We start from the raw sequence: 22414 nt of genomic DNA on the forward strand, positions 1-22414 counted from the left end.
TTTCGGTGATGAAAATTTATAAAATTATTAAAACCTATCTGTACTATCTATAGGTACATGTTAACGATATAATAGTCCGGTCTTCGTTAGTGTACAGTGTTGGTAAATAGTACAAGTAATCTCGCCTGTTCGGAAAGGAAAGGAGGTTTTCTGTCACGCGGGAGACATGGCTTCGATACTTCGATTCCGTGCCTGGAAGATTTTTGCTGTTTTATTTTATGTGCAGTGACTAGTTTTATAAATTATTTGTGAAGCGATGACCGTCGGTTCCATGGTGTAACGGTTAGCACTCAGGACTCTGAATCCTGCGATCCGAGTTCAAATCTCGGTGGAACCTGATCTTTTTTGTTATTTCGAGTTTTTTTGTTATTTTTTTATAGTTTAGTAATATATAATGATTATTGTTAAAAATAAAACGACAACTCGACATACTTTTTATTTTTTTAATACTTAATGCCGACCGGGTTTAAGCAATTTATTTATTTATTGGACAATTTGTATAGCGCTGCTTTTGTGAGATATCACCTCAGGGGCGCTTTACAGTTGATGCAGGTATTACAAAAAAATATAAATATTACAAAAATAAAGTGAAGTTAAGTTAAGTAAAATGAAGTACAGGAACAGGTGACACGAAGATAGAAGATGGAGAATCCTAGGTGGTGAGGAAACTGGACCAGTTGCTGCAGCGAAAGAGTCCACCGCGTCCACCAACAGTGCACAGCACGAAGTTCGTCATCCGTCCAGGTATATGTCTGCTGCTAATAAAGCGCTGACAGAATATCCTCTCACAGATACCAGACCTTGGCAGCACCGCTGTGACGTTCGACGAAGATAGAAGAAGGGGACTCTGCTGTAGTAGCTTCGTCAGGGCTGTATAATACTTTATTAAAATTTAAATCTACAAATAATATGTGTTAACAATATATTAATATGGTAGATTTAAAATTTGAATATGATGCCCTGATGAAGCTACGGTTGTTGCGAAACCCGGTTGGCATTAGTATTAAAAATAAAAGTGGTGTTTACTAAATTATTGTTTTATTTTAAATTATAATGTTACATCACAAAGTACATGTTTGATTTGGACAAAAAAGAGAAATAAACCAAGGAGGTACCGGTTAAACTCGCAAAGCTTAATAAACATCATAGAAAACTTTAGATCTAATATTTGTATTTATGTAAATGGGAAAACAAAAAAGTAAATTCTTATTTTTCTATATCAAAATTTCAACAAGGCATCAATCAAACTGTACGTCAAACTGGTTAGAATTACGCAGTCCCTCTTATTCCGCAGCAAGCCCACGATACGGTACACAACTACAACTACACGAGCGATTTTCCTGTACACTGTAAAGTGCACATGAAATTTCATTTTATATTATGTATTTCAATAACTAATATCAAATAAAATGGCAAAAAATATTCGCCCAACGTGGGGCTCGAACCCACGACCCTGAGATTAAGAGTCTCATGCTCTACCGACTGAGCTAGCCGGGCTGGTACAGTATATGAAAAAAATACTCAATTTAGTTGTTGCATGTGTTTTCAAAGTACATAGATTAGGTACCTATATCGTTATTTTAAAACCTGCTACCTTTCTTTTTTGGCCGTCAGATAAATAATGATGCAATCAGTACACAACCTTGTTCCTTGATGTAGATATGAAATGTTTATGAGCCAACGTGTAGTATAAAAAAAGTTATAATAATAATAACCTGATTTTTAAGTAATAATAAATAAATAAATAAATAAATAATAAATAAATAATAAATAAATAAATAAATAAATAAGAGTTAATATTGTTTGAGTATACAGGTGAGCAATTTTAAAGCATTTTTTTGGTTTGACTGAGGATTGAACCTCCCTCCGCAACAAATGTTTCTTAAACTGCTGTGAACTAAAGGAAAAAAAGAAATGGTTGGACGGAGGATTGAACCTTCCTTCCCAGAGACTGTCTTAAATAAGTTAACCGCGCTTACATTAAAGCCAAATCCTAATCGGATGGTACCAAGATTTACATCGTATAATAACTCCTGTAATGTTTATAATGTCATTCAATTTCAGAGAAATACGCGTGTGTGCGCGTATGTGTACGTGTAAGCCACTAATGCAGTTGATAAAGTGCATTGTCATCGACAACGAGTCCTGCCGAGTTTCAGCTCATACTAAGTTCGGTGAGCGCGCTTTCGGAGTTTTAGGGCCTAAATTGGCATGATTTCAGAATGATCACAGACTCGATAGAATTCAGAGCTAAACATAAATCTCACCTTTTTAGACAGTCATATTCATAAAGTCAAAAACCTTTCACCTTCACAGTCATAGTCCGCGATATTGTAAATAACTAAATATGTAAAAAATGTAAACAACCAAGAATTTGTAAGCTTTTTAAGGTTATTTCATAAAAATTCTCCAGTTCTTAAGAGTGCCAAACTAACCAGTCTTTCAAAAGAAATTACAACTCTACTTTTGCCACTAATCCTATAATAAATTTAATTATCAATAGTAGTGAAGGGTAAAATAGTAGAGTAAAATCAATGTCCAGTATTTTTATTATAGTGTTCTCTGCGTGCAAATTCGTAAACTTTTTAATAAAAGTGTTTTTGTCTGAAGTACGTTTTTCTGAATCTGTTTGTAAATAATAAAATTATACAGAACCTAGGAACTCGTAAGAAATTGTACAGCGCCCTTGAGGTGAGTTTTCCCATAAACGGTGCTGCATAAATTATACAATCATTATTTTTACTAATACAACAGCAGGATTTTTACAAAATTATTGTTCATATCATGACAGTTTTATCTAAAAAGATAAAGATGTCATGAAGCTTGCATGGCAATGTAAAAAAGCCCAGAATCCTATTCTGGTGTACTTATTAGAGCACTTTCCAAAAATTGTTCCCATTAAGAGCTTTATTTAGGATCTTTCATGGACACTGGTGGTATTTCCTGAACAAAGGCAGTCGGAATATTTTATCTGTTTTTGCGAACCGAGTCTGCGTAATAAACTAAAGAGGGAATAGGCTGTCGAGATAGCGGCTATTGTGAGCTATATCACCAACAACTTAGTGTTTACAACTCTTTCTACTTCTTGCTCTTAGTTCTCGTGAGATACATGTTTGATATTTCTATAAAGTCATAGGCGCTTATGGGAATCGACGCTTATAAAAATAAGTAGTCTGTTATTGTTAAATCATTATTTATTATGTTCAAATGGATCGTGGGCAATTTGAAAATACAATTATCCAAGATTTTCGCTACTAGGGAATCTGATTTTACGTTTTAACCCCTCCAGCGTTTGTGGGTCATATATAGGGTTGCCAGACGTCCTTTATTTTAAAGGATGTCCTCTATTAAATTGATCTTGTCCTCTAATTTAAAATCTTCAATAGAGGACAATACTTTGTCGTTTCATTTGAAAAAAATACATGAATCAGCGTGATTTCGCGCGATGTGCTGCGAGGCGGCGGGCGGCGGCGCGGCGCGGGCGGCTGAGTCGAAATGCGGAGGAGGGGAACACGGTCGGGCAAATATTGCTCGGCGCCTATTTCCTATTTCCTCTGCTAGGTGAGGTGACGCGTGACGTTAGAGAGCGTGTTATTTCGTCTGTACGCAAGTAAATCGAATTGAAGATGCCTTTTTTGGAATGGCAGTCCAGCAAATTCTTCGAAAAATGTCTACTTCTCAGGCTGAAAAATACACTACTATATTTTTGGAGTGGTATCGAAATGTATTGACATATATAGAATCGCAATTCGATTTCTCAGAAAACAGTAATATCCATTATTTGCAGCTGCTGACACTGACGAAAGAAATTAAGTTCCAGGATTTGTGTATCATGGTATCAAAACTACAGATACCTAATATTAACCTTGATGCATTGTATGAAGAGTTCTGTATATCAAAGCCTCTCCTGACGAAAATTATAGACGATAAGAAAATGTTCTTGAAATTTGGAATCAGATTCTCAAATCTACGGATGAAAACAAGAATCTGCTAAAAATAATACAATACGTATTTTTCATCCCCGTTTCTAATTCCCAAGCCGAAAGGATTTTTCCTTGTGTACGAATAGGTGGACCAAAACAGAAATAAGTTAAATATTGATACATTAAAAGCCGAAAGTAATACCAAGTATTAACTTTATTTATTACTTTAAATGCAAAATGACTAATTAAGGTCGTACTACTTACTTGGCTTCGATTAACATTGTTTTTTTTATTAATAAATGTAACTACTGATACCATTACAGCATTTTATTAAAAAAATATTGGTGTCCTTTATTTTCATCATATATGTCCTTTATTTAATCGTATCAAATCCTCTAATTCAGAAAACGGGAGCTGGCAACCCTAGTCATATATGACCGGGCGTTCATATTTTATAAAAGTATTTATATCTTTTTTTATCATGCGAAAATACTCAATTTTTTGACGTTAGAAAGAGAAATAATCTTTCTTTCCAGTTTGCCCCAAATATTTCTACTGGAATCCAATAATAATAAAATCCTAAAAATAGCCAAAATGAATAATTCACATTTCGCGCCGCTCTCATAACAATCGACTTTACTTTAAAAATTATTTCTATTTTTTTATTGTATGAACGAGATAAAAGTAAATGGACAGTTTTCTTACAAATTCCCCAAATAAAACGAATGTTTTTCGAAATATCGGGTGCTCTCAATTTTTACAAAATTGGAGTAAAAAATTAAGTAAAAATGTGTTTAGAATTTTTCACGTTTAATACTAAAATTTTATTATTTAAGAAAAGTGATTTTAAAAATAATAAATTTTAAATTTTAAATTCACCGGAATGATAATTTTATATAGTTTCTAAAACAATATTTTTTTACGGAAAATTAAAAAATAAAATGTATATAGCGAATTTGAAATAAAAATTGCAAACTGGACAAATGTGATGAATGTACTGAAGGGTTAATATTATTGATTCGGGTAATAAACTTTTCGGTACATTTCACACACGAACAATGGTAAAGGTAAATCATTTTAAGAGACCCTTGCTTGTGTAGTGGTGAATTGGATGGATAAAATATAATTTAATTGAAAAATTCTGTTTTTGAAAAAAAAACATTTTAAGAATATTCTTGAATTGAATCACGACTCTAAATTTAAGCGGAATTGATAAACGTCGCAATGCACTCAGTATCTTTGGTCATTTGCGGGGTAAGAGGGGACTTAGTTGGGGAGTTAGTTGGACACATTTTTTTGAAACTTTCCATACTATCAGTGTGAACAAAAATAAAACATAATTTTATTTCTTGTGGTAATAAGGAATTCCATAATTTAAAAATATATTTTTATTATGAATTTTCACCTTCTAACTTAAAAACCAGATTTAAAAAAAAAATTACGAATGTCGCTTTCATCGTTGAAGTTTTCAAAGCCCGCCAAAACGATCGAGATCTGATGGGTTTTGCGTGACGTCATACGTACCTCGGTTTTGTCAGTTAATAATGAGGTCAATCCCACTCGGGTCGTTTGTAAATAAAAAAGCCAATTCAAATGTATTGCAAGATTTCCAAAAAATATTTGAAATAATTTGTAACCTTTTTTTTTTTTATAGTGAATACCTCACAAGAGTCCCAACTGCTCCCGTCTGGAGTAATCTGCGGTAATTCCACGTGTGCGTGTGGCCAACCCGCGAGGAAGCGGTCTAAGTGCTGTCAGAACCCGCCGACCAAACAGGGCGTTTGAGTGTCTTACGGTTTTAATCGTTTTTAAATGACAATTTATTAACTCTACATTTATTTATTTATTTATTTATTTTTTCATGTTCTCCATGAAACGGTCATACACCAATATATCATGGAGAAGATTACATATTGAAAGGTTTACACAGGCAGTTTTACTATTTTGTCACATGTGTTATAAGATAGTTACTGAATTGTCTGTAGGTGACATTGAAAATGTCGATGGCAGTGTATATAACAAACTTATATATTCGAAATCAGTGTTTATTGATCTATATCAGCGTCTGCCAAACTCGAAGGAAGAAGCCCCAGAACGGTTAATTTGAAATAATTCTGATTCATTTAAATAAATTCAGCATTTGTGTACATATATTCAAATAAATATTAATCACGTTCGTAAATAGTGGTCGATGTGACACGGGGATTCAGTTTGGCTAGTATTTTGTTATATAAATGTTTATTCGTTTTAACACAAACACGTTTTGACAAAAATTCTTTCTAAAAATCAATTGCATTCTTCTCACTCATAAAATTATTACCACCTATTTATATGTACGTTGATAAAATAATAAATATATTGTTAATAAATTGTTACCTGCACTATGATTTCCTTTGTTCATTTTAATAAAGCAAACTTCTTTTTTAAGACATTTTTATTTGGTTTGCCGTGAAGTAAAAAGTTTTGCAGTTACTGATCTATGTGAGTACCAGTTTTTTAAGCCATAATATTTTTCACTCCTTTCTTTCAAGTTCCTTTTTCGAAAAATATCTTCATTGCTCCGTACATCAACAACTTTTGACTCTGGGTTTTTTTTTCTGAAGGGAAGTCTTATTTCTTTTATTTTATGAAAAAGACAATTAACTCAGTTTACATCATTTTATTTTTTTATATACACAATCTTCATGTTTCGCGATCAATGTTCGCTACATCAGGAGTACAAGATGATTAATCTAATATTCTAACGAAATGATGTAATGAAATGACTGTAACTTTAGGGTTCATTTACTCCTGATGACCTTTTGTATGACAAGATATTTAACTCACACAAAGTTTCCTTGATTTTTGTATATCTATTTTCTTACGTATAATTTGCATGGCTCTGTGTTGTAGTGTTGTCATTTATTTAATTAATCCTAATACTACCATTTGTGTCATCACAACTTTAACATATTTGTGAATTAAACAGAAGCAGAATATACGTTGAAAGACCATGGACCGCTATAGTCGTCAAGACCGCAAAGTTATAATAATTATTTTTATTTTATTTACAAACTATAGTCTTAGGAAATCTGACGATTTTTGCGCCATCCCATACTTACCTATAGCCTATAACACCATAGTTCTCTTCTCTACATGTTTATGTATTTCCGGTTCTAACCCCAACCTTCTGTGAAGTCTATTTCCTATTTCCCAACATGTTATAAACTCCCAAAGGAGACTCCTAAAGATTTCTCAGGAGTATATTTTACTGTGTTTTTGTTATGGAAATATGCCCCTTCCAGCGTTCAATCTAGCAAGCGGGAGTTTTCCATTCGTTTTCTCTTTAAAACTCTGGTTAAATTATAATTGCTCGTGGCTCAATTTACGGTTTTAAGGAAGAGCAGAAATAAAATATTTGAACCCGCGACCACCGGATTCCGGAAAAGGATCGTAACCATGGAGGCCGTCATATTGTTATTATTTATTATTATAATTTTTTTATATTTATTTTATTTAAAAATCTTTAGTATATAATATCATCATAATTAGGTTATTTTGTATCTCATGATTTATACTGCTCTTCCTTTAGAAAAGCATTTGCTTGTGGATGAAAAAGGAGTGTACTAAAATGTATTAAAAACTGTATTAAAATCTATTCACAGATACAGTTTGAATGATTCAAACTTCAAATGATGTTTTATGAAAGCATAACCGTTAAGCTTGACGATTGATCATAATTTGATGAAAAGCTGAAACGGGCCGGAAGGGGACCGTTTAATAGTAGGTAATAATACCCATTAGAATCATGTGCACTGAAAGATAAATATTTTGTGTTATGCAGTCCTCTACGTCGCGTCGTTTCCATCTGAAAACATTGAAAAAGGGGATAATTGAACCTGAAAACATATTTTTAATTCTGCCTAGACAAGTAAGTACCGACGCACACTTCTGAGTCGAAGATAGCGTCACTTATTTAGATTCGTATGAATTTACGACCTGCGTTCTGAAGATCGACACGCACGGCGTAGCCATTTGGCTCCGTGCCATTTGGATTAACGGACCAAATTAGGGTGACACACACTTACGAGCCGAGCCAGACCAGTTCACCAGTTTGATCTATTTCACTATTGAATGAACAACTCGAACTTGTGAACTAAAATAGTATATTGGTATTTAAAATATGCTATTTCTTTCAAAAAATATTTAATATAGGTTTATTTAAAATTAAGTATCTATTAAAAAGTACCTAATTTAGATTAATAAAATACTTTATTTCAAATGAAGTAGTAAGAAATAATATAGAAAGGTAGTACCTACTAGATACGTAAAATAGGTATATATTTTTCCCTCCGCTGCTCATCTCACTAGAGAATTCCTGTGTCGAGATGAGCAGCTTTACGATTATTTTCAATCAAATATAGATATTTTTTATAACATTTAGAAAATATCACGTGCGCTTGACAAAGCTACACCATGGAGGATTTTCCCTTCATGGGCCATACTATCCGACACGAGGTCTGAAGGTCAAAGAGGACTAACCGACGTGTTTTAAAACAATAATAAATAATTAGTCGCCTGAAATATCAATACAAATTGAAAATATCTCCAGAGTAAAAATAAATGCCGCCAACGGGAATTGAACCCGTACCTTCTGATGTCCGGTCAGGTGCTCTGAACTACTGACCTATGTCAGCTTATTTCCAACTCGCCAAATAATTCAATATGTACTAGTACCTCAATCAACAATTACTGTTTATTATATTTTTTACTCGGGAGATATTTTCAATTTGTATTGATATTTCAGGCGACTAATGATTACTTATAATTGTTTGTTATCCTTTACGCTATGCATAAAACCTTTTCTTATAAACATTAGTTTATCATTAAAAATAATAATAATAAATAACCCTGGTTACTCTGAATTCATGGTGAACGGATTTTGGCTCGGGGATCTCATACACACGGCGGAGCCGGCGGCATATTCATAAATAGCAGACGCGTTACCCATTCGAGATATTTCGACAGCGTTCAGGCGCCCGGCAAACACCCCGTGACGATACGTCAGTTATTTACCTCTATATTATTTTAAAGTTCAATGGCTTATTTTCGGCGATTGGCGGCAGATATTAAACGAGCAATATTTGTTTATGCTACGTGTATATTTGGTAACCGAATCACAAATTGTGGGAAAGAAACGAAGCAACCGCCGGCAGCGTTTCGTTTTTGGTTGCTTCGTTTTTGAATGTTGGACTCGCCAAATATCAGTTTTGGCTTGGCGCGGGGCCATTTGGTGCGTTAGCTCTGCCGTGTGTGTCCAGCTTTAGAGCCAGCCAGAATTAGATAACCCAAGTTAGTGTATTTCTTATCAGCAATGGGGTTGTCGGGTGAAAGAATATGGCGGCGAGAAAACGCGAATCACGCGATGTTAGCTTAAAATGGCCGCCAGTCAGCCGTTTCCGGTTTTGTTTAGCTTTCGGTGCGGCGCCTTCAACTTTAACCCTTTAGCTTCCGAATGGAGAGATTTATGCATGGCTTTACGGCTTCATAAAAATAATATTAAATCTACAGTAGATAATATAAATCTGAATGTTCTCATTTCGTATCCGAATCCTTGTTGTTTGTTGAAGTTAATACGGTAAAAATATAAGCTTATTCTGGTGGAAAATGAGATGTCATATTTTAAAAATTAGACAGATTTTAAACCAAGCTTTGAGCCAAAAGGATTTTATTATTGTATAGGTATAGCTATATAATATGACAAGCCTAACTTACGATTAAGTAGAGTACCTATAAGAAGGCGGGTTTTGGTACCGCCGCACTGGGAACCATTTTTTGGACAACCAACACCTCTTCCAGGTCTGCATAGTTCACCCCAAGTAGTTCGATACGTATGGTGACCTTTCCAACTTGTCTCTCGACCTATCACCTTGCGCCGCAGTGGGAGGGATATTGTCCGAAACAGAACTTCCTCTCCTTCCTTTCCTTAAAAACGAACCTCCATGACAATCTCTGAGGGAAATGATTTTCCTGAGATTTTTTAAATATTTTTTTTATATATTAACTCCACACAGGAGGCCCTGAAGAAAATAATTTCCCTCAGGGCCTATTTCATCTTTGGGGATGCTGTGTGGAGGGTCTTTTTGTGGAGAGGAAGGAGTGAACATGGGTCTTGAAGAGTCCCATGTTGTAGGAGGGAGGAAACACAGAGGCCGGCAGTTCGTTCCATAGCCGAGCTGTTGAACTTAAGAACGAATCGTAGAAGCGACCCGTTCTCATGTGACAAATGTCAACCGTGTACAAATGTTAGGCGCGCGTTTGGCGTGTATCCCGACTGGATCAATGACGCTAGTTCCTCAGAGCATCTTCCATTGTAATACCGATAGAACAAGGACAGCATACCTACCTGACGCCTGTGCTCTAAAGATTGCAGTCCGTTTCTTAAGATTGGGGAATCTATCAAACGGACCGCCCGTTTTTGCACAGAGTCAAGGGTTTTTTTCAGGTATTTAGGGGCTCCGGACCAGAGATGGCTGCCAAATTCGACAGTAGGGCGCACTTGCGATTTGTACAGGGTCAGCAGTTGTGTACTATTAAAGTATCTGCGGGCCCTGTACAGTACGCCCAGCTTCTGAGAGGCCAGCTTTACTCTGGCTTCGATGGAGCCCCCGTACGTGAGCTGGTCACTTATAGTTACACCAAGCATATCAATGGAAGGCCTGTTCGGAAGATTGCTTCCGTTGAAGGAGACTAGATTATCATTTAGATCCCTTTTAGACGTAATTAATGTGTGGGGTGTGATTAGAGGTGTGGGGTTAGTGTAAAAAAAACTTTGATACCTACTGTGTTTAAACATTGATTATAGTTTGTTTATATTTTGTATATGTGTATGTATTTATATTTATACTTATTTTAAATTTTTACTGTTTTTTTATACTATTTATAGTTTATACTTTTTTTATTATTTGTTCATAATTTGTTTTATACCTTCTTTATACAGTGACCGGGCAACTCAGGGCAGTGGCAATTCTTATATCTACACTTCAACACACCTTTGAAAAGTAACGAAAAAAACTAGATTAAATAGATTACGTTAGGTTAGGTTAATACTCATTTTTTCATCACTTTTTGTGACTTTATATAATATCACTTTTTAAAAGTATGTTGAATTGCCACTCTCCCGAGTTCCAAGGAACCGTTTATACATCATTCTTACAATATGAATTTACTCGTATTAACGGTGCATAGATGCATACTGCGTTAGGAAATGTGGGGTTGAAGAAAACGAGAGGGAGATACTTGTACAATAAGCAAAGCGAATCACGCAAGGACTAAAAAATAAAAATGGAAGTGATAAAGATACAATTCTTCAAGACGAAATACTCATTCAAAAAAACTTTTTTCTGTTCATCGTTGGGTTAAACTTTCCAATATCCAATCATTCATTGAGGACTGGAATACTTTTCACTCAAATGTCCTAAATACATCGAAGAAAGGAAATCTATGTAACGTCACCCAAATATTTTTCGCCGTTGGCCGCAGCCCTCCACCCCTCCTCTCGCCCATGATGGATTGTGTCCCCTTCCTCTCCCTTCTCCTTGACCTTCCCCGCCCCTCGGACTGACCAGCAAGACCGATCGTAGGGCCCCATTCTATACAGGTACTGTGTTGTGGGTAGGTACCGCAGTTCAGCAAATGGAAAACATTCAATCCGTTGGAAGGCCGACATTTTATTTCTGCGACCTAGAAACGCGGCTAATACGGTTTTAAATGAGCTAGCAAAATTGTGCGAAGCCTTTTATATAAAATAACCCCTCTGTCAAATGGCAAGTTATCTCTTACTTCCTGCGCAATATTAACGACAATGTTTTGGTAGTATTAAAGAGCGATCTTCATGTATAAGACGGACAATTATTACGACAGAAAAAGTTTTAATTATAAAACACAATAAGAAGATTATGCATAAAACATTTATTATTCCATTATGATAACGCCCTTGAAGATTTTAATAACTCAAATAGGTCTTGGGTCAATTATAAATATATTAGTAATGTTCCTGTATTAAATCAATCCAAATAAACATGACCCTGACATTTTGTTTTGCTACTTATTTTTATTTAGAACACAATCCTCTTGACATCTATTTAATATTTTTTCTGATATAATGTAATAATAATTGGAGCCAGATAAATGAATGCACGGCTTTGGCCAGAGACAATAATATAAGTAATATGCATGTACAGTGTACACGGAGAAATGTTATTGCTGATTTATTGAAAACCTCTTCAAGTTATTGGTTAATTAATCCAGTTAAAACGGGACTGCAGGCCGCTTCCTGATAAACTTCTAGTATATTCGTAATAATATAACCTGCGTTTGTCTTAATATGACGAAATGCGAAATTGTTGGGATTTTATGAACACGTGTTCCGACATCGTGACAAATTTACTAAATGTAAATATTAAATCAGGATACCTATCAATTCATTCGTTAATGGCCTGAAATACCGTTTTCAACTGGATTACAAATAATTGGAAGAGATTATTATTAAATTAGGATTTTTTATCAGTAAGTTTTCTCCGTGTATTATTTTTATGCAGTTATTCTACAATTAGGCAATGCAAAAGGTGTGCATTTGGATTGAAATTCACACTAAATTAACCGAATTAGATTCACACAAAATGAATAGATTGAGATTCATACTAAACTAACAGATTGTGTTTCACAGTAAATGAAGAGATTGAAATTCATACTAAAATAACAGATTGTGATTGACACTAAATGAATAGATTGAGATTCACACTAAATTAACAGATTGAGATTCATACAAAACTAACAGATTGAGATTCACACTAAATTAACATGTTGATATTAACTTATTACATAAAATTGAGATATTAAATTAAATTAAAGAATTCGGAGATATATTTGATGAAAAACTAGAATTTGTACAACACATAAATCACATTACAAACATTAGTATGAAAACATTAAGGTTTTTGCTGAAACAGTTAAAAACTTTAATTCACTTCCTGTAATGAAAATGTAATTGTTTACCTCAGTTCGTAGCCAATTAGAGTATAACATATAGCCGTTATTTCGTCACCTCACATAAAAAAATGTCATAAATAAGAATTCAGCGAAAGTTTTTACGATTTATATAAATCCCTTCAGAACAAATTAATAACAGGACCTATTTCAATGTCATCATTCACAAACAAATTATGTAGCAAACTCGCCAATTCCTCGCCTAGAATAGATCAGCAAATGAATACACGAATTATATTGACATTTTTAATGTACAAAATAGTAAAAAATTCAATGTAGTTAATGTAAAATCCACTATATATTATATATTATACTATACAAATTGGGCGTAAAAAAAACAAATAAATAATAATCACATTGGTTAAAAATGTCTTCGCAGGAAGGTGAAGGACATAAAAAATATATTATTTGAAATTTAAGCTTAGATGCTCGTTACTAAAGTAAATAACTCAGCAATTCTTGCGAATACAAATATAAATGTTATATTTAACCTTGGCAAAAAACTGACTCAATGAACACTTAAGGGCTTTTAAAATACGTAGTTTCCTGTTTCGCCCAATCACAACATACAAAATTTAATGAATAAATAAGGAATACTGTTAACTAACCCATAAAAAAGAAGAAATAACGTTTCATACAATTTTCATAACACAAAACGTACAATTTTTAAAATGTCACACTCGCATGCATAAGGAAATTATATATTTTTTTATTTTAACTAATGCCGAGGTCGTAACTAAAGCATTCACATTGCGGTTGAGGAGGGAGGGGGAGGTGTTGAAATGTTTTACAAATAATTAAATATACAGTATTTAATACATATTTGAACATTTTATTTTCTTCATAAAGTGGTAACATTTATTAAACGTTGATATCACCTGATACTTAATAAATTCTAGTGCTTGCTTCTAAAAGGGTCGATGTCAATTTTTTTGCGATAGATTGGGATATCTTCTAAAATTCTACGAATTCTAAAATAATCTCTTGATTTAGAGAAAAGATATTTCGATTTTCGGGAGCCAATACAACAATAGAATTCTTAGGATTAAAACTTGCTAAAAGGAGCATATTATACATAGTCCCTCTGAGAAGCAAGTAATAGAATTGTCTATACCTAATAACTATGGTAACACCCCGAGCTACGGAACACACGACTTATGTAAATTAGAAAACTAGATTATTTTTTTTTAAATCAACCCGTAAAAAGTATTTTTTTCTAGTTGTTAATAATTTTTTTACGGGTTGTTGTAAATTCAACTATTTTAAAATGTCATGTAAAACTTTTTTTTTTGAATAACTGAGGATTACCATGGAAATGCAGTCTACAACTCTAACAACCGAGCCAAATCCCGATTGCCGAGCCAATTACCGATATTTATTGCGTATATTAACTGCTGTAATGTAACCAATTTCAGAGAAATGCGTACCAATATGTCATGTCCGCGTGTATGTGCGTGATTGCAACCAATGATAGAATGCATTGTCATCGACAAACAAGTCTATCTGTCAAGTTTTAGCTCTATCATATGTCATGAAAACTAAACTGAAATTCAAATAAATCTAATTTACAAATTCTATTTGAGTTCCTTCAGGTTCAATCCTCAGTCAAAAAAAATGTTTTTTTTTTTAAATATTTTCAAAGACATTTTAAAATAGATGTATTATAGTAACTTTGTTTTTTTTTTTATTTAAAAAAATATTTTTCCATTAAAACTTTTTTTTTATCCCGTATTTATAAAAGGCTACATAATGTTTTAAATTCTAACACATGTATGCATAAATGGCATTGTATGTGTAATATTAACTTGTTAACTGCTTCAAACTTCTTTCGGGATTATTCGGCTGCTCTAACGAAGCGCTATGAACATCATGAACAGCGTTTGGGGTATTAATTACTTTACAAATTTGACTTGCGTACATAAAATTCAAGTTACGAAAAGTCTACGGATAGGATTACAGTAAACAGTAATAGTACAGTAAACTTATCTGAAAGTATATTTAAAAATTCATGTGAAAATCACAATGATAAATTTATTATTTTCTCGCAAATATACTGTTCTTAGTTCCGACACCACATTAAATGCCAATTGGTACTTAATTATACATTCATAATATTATATCACCAGTGTGTTTTTAAAAGTAGGTTTTCAGCTGGGCAAGAATTTTCTTCTGTGGCAAGCACAAAGTATTGATTACATTAGCTGAGGTAATCGACTGTGGCAAGCACAAAGTATTGATTACATTAGCTGAGGTAATTTGCTTCTGTGGGAAGCCCAAAGTATTGATAACATTAGCTGATGTGATCGACTGTGGCAAGCGCAAAGTATTTATTACATTAGCTGATGTAATCGACTGTGGCAAGCGCAAAGTATTGATTACATTAGCTGAGGTAATCGACTGTGGCAAGCACAAAGTGTTGATTAGATTATCTGTGGTAATCGACTGGAAATTCTTCATGGGGCATTCTTCGCGTAAGGTTTTTCGGCATTGGTACCAAGGTAAAATTGTCCCCTTAATCTGGAAAAGGGAATCAATTAGTTAAGGTAGATGATAAAGTACAACATAATTTTTCAAGAAAAACAATGGAAGAGTGACAAAGGAAAATTGACAAAATTTGGTGGACGCATTTTTGCTATTGAGAGTAGTAAACGTTCACACTAAATACCACATTTCACTATTAAAACATTGCTATAGCCGTAATTAGTGACTATGTGTGAATAGCCACGTTCTTCTTCCCAATTTCTTTATAGGAGATGTCCATTGAACAGACGTCAGATACGTAATACACAATTCTTATAATGGTAGGTACTTACTCTGCTAAACACAAACTATTGAAAAGTGTCTGACCATCCCTACCTCTAACTGTCGTAAACCAAATGGAATGGCGATGTACCTACGACGTCTTTACGAGTATATAAATAATATATTTTTATTTTAAATTTTACACAGCTGATCAACTGTTTACCACACATAAATGGTTTATCAGGTGTGTAAAATTTGAAACACGTTTATTAGTAAGGCGACTTCTTCTCTCTTGGCTCCGGTCAGTTGGGACACAATCTTCAGAGCCTAGGGTAGATAGATGCCTGACTCTATAATTCTTTGGAACCTCCCTATCTCTTTCATGCATCGTTTACGAGTCAGAGTTATTTAATTATAATTGTTTAACACATATCAGCGGTTCGTCTCAAAATGTATTTTTTTTTCAAGAGATTTATTTATAAAAATAAACATACTTGAAAACAGAATAATAATTCATATGTACAATACACAGAAATATTTAATTTTCATAATTATGTACACATCTATATTTTTAAGAAAAGCTGTGCTTATATGTATGGGATGAAGGAGTTATAGTATGTAGTATAGTTATTAATAAGATTTTATTACTGTTATTTTTTTTTCACATTTTTACTAGTGTTTTAATGCTTTATAAAAAAATAAAATAATTTTCTTATTTTTTTAGTAATTTTTTATTTTATTTTTAATTTACACTGATTATTTTATTTTATTTTAATATTTTATAATTTGTATATTTATGTCATTTACCTGGGGTCCGCAGCGATACCCATATAGGCAACGGTGGTCTTCTTGCACACCCCGCCCTTGCAGCGGCGCGCAGGGAAGCCCGTGGGGTTGATGACTGACTCGGCGTACAGCTGCCAAGCGCGCCGGTGACTGCACCCGACTGCAAAAAAAACGAACAAACCCACACGAACTTTTTACGTGTTCCTTTTTTAAAACACTACAATAAGGTTTCAAGGTTTCCCCGAGCTTAAAAATGTTCCACTCTGTTTTCCGGGCAGTGTTTTGGAAGGGATGGAGAAAATTGTCTAGAGAATTACCTTTTTATTGAAAAAAATTTTTTTTGGGTGTGACCAGATGGTAATATAGTTTGCTGGTATTACGCAGTACATTCAGGGGAAGTCTTGTTAAATTAAAAGGTTTTTCTAAATATAGAACAAAACGATAGCATGATATAAAATAATTACCTACCCACAAGATATTGTTCAAATGATATTTTTAATATTATATTATTCAAATATAACGTGACCTGTTTTAAGGCCCGATGAATTATAATTATGATTTTAAAATGTGATACGAAATATTGTGTTATTTAGCAATGTCAACAGAACGTATTATTATCTATATTTGCAGCTATATTCATTTTTTGGTACCTACCTATAAATTTCACGAGGTGCAGTTTTTTTAATAAATAAAAAATAGACAGTTTTCCACCATGAAAATTGGGACTCTTAACTGTGTATATATTTTCCAACTCATAAAGCAATATTATTCTGACATCAACAAGAGATTATGTAGATATTTTGAACGACGCGACGTTCAAAATCGTCTATCATCATAAGGTTGTGGGATACTAATGGGATTATAAGAATCGCTCTGCCAAACTTTAACCCATTTCACGAGCAGATTAACGATTAACTAATTGACCCGATTTTCACATTCTTCAACAAGTCAAACAAACATCAAACAAGTTTAACGTCCAATCTATTCTTCACCAGTCCTTGTTGTTGTTGATTGTTGCCAACTTCATGGGAAATGAGTTCCGAGTCTTAACCGTGCAATCTTTCACGTTAGAATCTTTCTGTCGATCTGGTCGCATGCGATCTCCAGAAGTTCACGTTCGCGTTCGTGCTTCGCTGCATTCAATTCAACTTATTGAGTCTTTCATTATAATGCTCAACATAAATCGAATAAAATACCATTCAGGCAGTATGTAACACATTTAAAACAGCAAAAGTCGCAAATCGTTTTGAAATAAATTTTCAACGCTTTAAAGCTGAAACCATAAATAAGCTTCTAAATTACTTGCGTAACCAGCTAACTGGATTTGAATTTTTTTAATGTTGACCCATATTGACAAAGCTAACAAGTGCCGTGGTATATAAATATTTCCTTGAATCGTTCGTGATTAATGAAAACGTTTTTGAATGTATGTTGAATGTGCAGCATGCATGCAATGGTATAAAAAATGTAAGGTTGAAAAATCGATCTTGAATTTCCCCCAGATAATTTGGTATTTGCAAGCTTCGGTGCGATATCCAATGCATTTCCGTAACATGCCAGCCTGGAAAATGTGTTTGGCATTTCGCCAGATTTTGGAAAATTACTCTTTTACAAATGTCCCTAGGAAAACACACATTTAACTATTATCGACAAATATATGTCCCGATCGGCTCTGTAACGGGGTCAGGCGATAAATAACCACCAAATTTATTACAGTAGCCACTGTAAACCTACGTTTTCCATAATAATCGTTTACGTCATGAATTTAAAACCCACAATAATCCAAATATAATATTACGGAGCTAAAATGGGTCAAGACTCTTTAAATGAAATTTTTAATTTATCAATCGGAAATTTTCTCGAAAAATCGGTTTAACTTTTGTAGAAATCGTCTAAACAAATACCTAACAAAAGAACGCGTAAGTTTTTTCGTTTTATTTCGATTTGCGAAAAGTTCTTTGAAGTGACCGTGAAACGTTAGAAAATAGAATCTGTATTGATTTTTTTTCGTAGATGTAGACCGAACCTTGTAATAATGGAGTGCCGCAACTAAAAGTCAAATATTACGCCAGCAATTTGATGGGATACGTTTTACAGTGATTGATTTTGATAGATTTCGGATAAAGCACGCAAATTTAACGAATCTTTAAAAATAATATTCACATCGAAGCAAATATTCGTGATAACAAATTGACATATATAATATGTAAAATAATAGTAATAAATATGCCTTTCCTTACTAACCGTTTTCACGAAGATATTAAATAAGGTAAAAACGATATTATTTTACGTAGCAATGATGTCTATCTTTTCAATTTGGTAGGCGGGAATGGGTACCGCCGCCCTGGGAACCATTTATTGGATGACCAACACCTCTGCCACAGGTCACCCCAAGTGGTTCGCTACGTTTGGTGACTTAGCAGGGGTGCCCGGGTTCATGGGTTAAGGTTTGCCCAGGTCTTGGTGGCGGGTGCGTCGGCCCACCTTCTGCGTGGCGGGCCGGTTGGGAGATGCTGGTTGAGGGACACCCTTTACAACCGGTTACCGCTGTCCGGGCCGCTCGATAGTACAGGGGCCCGACCCTCAGGCTCACGACTAAGGGTGGGCTGCCCCATCAGCGAGTGAAAAAACCCCGCCACTGCTGTTGTGCCGGTTCGTAACCGGAGGGGACCCAGCAGCAGCGTTTGGGGCGCATTGGATGCCCTCTCCAGCCGGACTCTCCCAGCCTATCGCCTATCACCGCAGTGAGTGGGCTGGAACCAATCTAAATTCTGTTCATCACCATCTTTTGTCCCAACGTCCCAACCTTCTTTTCCTATCCGAAACTCAGATAGCCGAGCCGCCAGACTCCTCCTATCTGGACTGCCCGGGCTTTACCCTCGCAAGCAAGTTCCGTCTCAAAGGAGGAGTCTGCCTCTACAGTCGAGCTGACGTCAACTGTGTACGACTATTGAGTCTGGAAAACTCCAGATTCGACGTAATGTGGGTGCGCGTCAATCTTGCCAGTACGGCAAGATTCTACGCATGTCTATACCGCTCACCGAACCATAGCGAATCAGACACTTCCGAGCTCTTCAAACATTTGAGAGATACTATTGATGATCTCTTGCCCCGCTACCCTTCGGCCGAGTTTATTGTTCTGGGGGACTTCAATGTTCATAACGAACCATGGTTGAAGTTCTCAGGCCCAACGGACTCGGCTGGCCGACAGGCGGAATCCTTTGCCATTTGCTACGGATTAGAGCAACTGCTTCAGGAGCCTACAAGGGTTCCTGATGTCCAGACTCACCGTTCCAATCTGTTAGACCTATTCTTAACTACTGTGCCACACGGTTATAAGATTGACGTCACAGCGCCTCTGGGATCATCTGACCACTGCCTAGTGACGACATCAATCCCCGTTAGCCTCAGACCAACCAATGAGAGGCTGAGGAGAAAAGTGTGGCACTATAGGTCAGCAGATTGGTTCGGTATGCGGGCCCATTTCAACGCTTTTCCGTGGTCAGCTGTTTGTTTTCGGACTTCGGACCCTTCAAGATGTGCCCAGGAGATTGGTGAAGTCATCAAATCGGCGATGGATGGCTTCATACAATCGACTACTAAAGAAACTGGTGTGGGCTCAAAGCCGTGGTTCAGTCGACAATGCTCCGAAGCAGTTCGACGAAAAAACGCGGCTTACCGAGCCTACAACACATCTCGAACGCCCGAAAGCAGATCAGCATACAACAAATCGGCAAAGGAATGCAAGAGAATCATTAATAGGTCGAAATTCGAACACGACCTGCAGATCAGCAAAAAGCTGGCTGCCTGCCCGCATGGCAGCAGAGCATTCTGGTCCCTTGCTGGCTCAATAGGTCGGAATTTTTGCAAACCCAGTTTGCCACCTCTTACCAGACCTGACGGCTCACTAGCAAACACCGCCACCGAAAAGGCTAACTTATTAGGGAAAATGTTTGCGGAAAACTCGACCCTCGATGACGGAGGTGCTGTTCCGCCGTCGGTTCCTCACTGCGGCTTCTATATGAAAAAGCTGAGGATCCGGCATCGGGATGTACTCCACGTTATACGGGGGCTCGATGTTAACAAATCTAGAGGACCTGATGGAATACCTGCCCTGGTATTGCAGAGGTGTGCTGCGGAAATAGTTCCAGTTTTGACAAAGCTCTTCAAAATGTCCCTGAAGTGTGGCACTGTGCCCTCTGGTTGGAAAAAAGCGGTCATTCACCCTATTCCCAAGAAAGGTGACCGCTCCAACCCGGCCAACTACCGCCCCATAGCGATCACATCAGTTCTGTCCAAAGTGATGGAACGTGTGATCAACGACAAACTGCTCACATACCTCGAGAAGAACAAAATTATCAACGACCGTCAATACGGATTCCGGCGGAACCGCTCGTGCGGTGATCTTCTCGCGTATGTGTCGCATGTTTGGGGGCGGTGCCTGGAACGTCACGGTGAGACCCAAACGGTCGCACTAGACATATCCAAGGCCTTTGACCGCGTCTGGCACCGAGGACTTGTCAACAAATTGCCTTCTTACGGACTTCCCGCATCCCTGTGTACGTGGATTGCTGACTTTTTAAGGGATAGGTCGATTCAAGCAGTTGCTGACGGTTTCACCTCATCCTCACACTCTATAAATGCTGGCGTCCCACAGGGATCGGTTCTGTCTCCGACTTTGTTTTTGTTGCACATCAATGACCTTTTGACATGTGCACCGATTCATTGTTACGCGGATGACAGTACAGTTCATGATAGCTTTTTGTTTGACAAGCCCCCAAAGGGCACACAAACTCCAACGGCTCGGAGGGCTTTGAAGCAGAGAATGGACGGTTATCTCGAGAGTATTTCCTCCTGGGGTAAAAATAATCTCGTCGAATTTAATGTTTCAAAGACCCAATCCTGTCTGATTACGTCTAAAAGGGATCTAAATGATAATCTAGTCTCCTTCAACGGAAGCAATCTTCCGAACAGGCCTTCCATTGATATGCTTGGTGTAACTATAAGTGACCAGCTCAGGTATGGGGGTTCCATCGAAGCCAGAGTAAAGCTGGCCTCTCAGAAGCTGGGCGTACTGTACAGGGCCCGCAGATACTTTAATAGTACACAACTGCTGACCCTGTACAAATCACAAGTGCGCCCTACTGTCGAATTTGGCAGCCATCTCTGGTCCGGAGCCCCTAAATACCTGAAAAAACCCTTGACTCTGTGCAAAAACGGGCGGTCCGTTTGATAGATTCCCCAATCTTAACAAACGGACTGCAATCTTTAGAGCACAGGCGTCGGGTAGGTATGCTGTCCTTATTCTATCGGTATTACAATGGAAGATGCTCTGAGGAACTAGCGTCATTGATCCCTTCCGCACCGGTGCGTAGTCGGGATACACGTCAAACGCGCGCCCAACATTTGTACACGGTTGACATTTGTCACATGAGAACGGGTCGCTTCTACGATTCGTTCTTGAGTTCAACAGCTCGGCTGTGGAACGAACTGCCGGCCTCTGTGTTTCCTCCCTCCTACAACATGGGACTCTTCAAGACCCATGTTCACTCCTTCCTCTCCACAAAAAGACCCTCCACACAGCATCCCCAAATATGACATAGGCCCTGAGGGAAATTATTTTCTTCAGGGCCTCCTGTGTGGAGTTAATATAAAAAAAAATATCTGGTGAGAAATTACCTCAATTTACGGTTACCTTTCAAAAATGTGTTTGTCATCCTCCCTACCAACGAAAACAATTTTCTGAGCAATTGAAGAAAACATTAATCGTATTAACTAATGTCCTAATGCTTAACCAATGAAAAAGGCGTCGACGTTCTCAGGTACCAATTAAATAAACTCGAAACCTTTCTAGGTAGTTAGTGTGTTTATTGTTTATTAATTGCTCACTCACTAATATACACTTCATTTTATTTAATTACGATAAATCAATCACG

General features: G+C 36.2%; 2 protein-coding genes and 2 non-coding genes across 4 annotated transcripts in view; 2 read left to right on the plus strand and 2 right to left on the minus strand.

Moving 5' to 3' along the window:
- LOC149426522 (uncharacterized) overlaps positions 1 to 22414 on the plus strand; it is a 126475-nt gene that overhangs the window by 31774 nt on the left and 72287 nt on the right. The gene's annotated exons all lie outside the window — the stretch shown is intronic.
- Positions 266 to 337, plus strand: TRNAQ-CUG (transfer RNA glutamine (anticodon CUG)). The gene has a single exon. It is a non-coding gene; the product is annotated as a tRNA-Gln (tRNA).
- On the minus strand, positions 1425 to 1497 carry TRNAK-CUU (transfer RNA lysine (anticodon CUU)). The gene has a single exon. It is a non-coding gene; the product is annotated as a tRNA-Lys (tRNA).
- Positions 15404 to 22414, minus strand: part of LOC149426527 (pancreatic lipase-related protein 2) — a 40884-nt gene continuing 33873 nt past the window's right edge. Inside the window, exons 7-8 of the mRNA XM_089635104.1 lie at positions 16500 to 16638; positions 15404 to 15467 (exon numbers count right to left, since the gene is read on the minus strand). Coding sequence (XP_089491230.1) covers positions 15404 to 15467; positions 16500 to 16638 — 203 coding nt within the window. The remainder of the gene's footprint in view (positions 15468 to 16499; positions 16639 to 22414) is intronic.

This window comes from Hesperophylax consimilis, chromosome 1 (assembly GCF_061612785.1).
Source record: "Hesperophylax consimilis isolate HC1 chromosome 1, BYU_Hcon_1.0, whole genome shotgun sequence".
In the NCBI taxonomy this organism is placed as follows: Eukaryota; Metazoa; Arthropoda; class Insecta; order Trichoptera; family Limnephilidae; genus Hesperophylax; species Hesperophylax consimilis.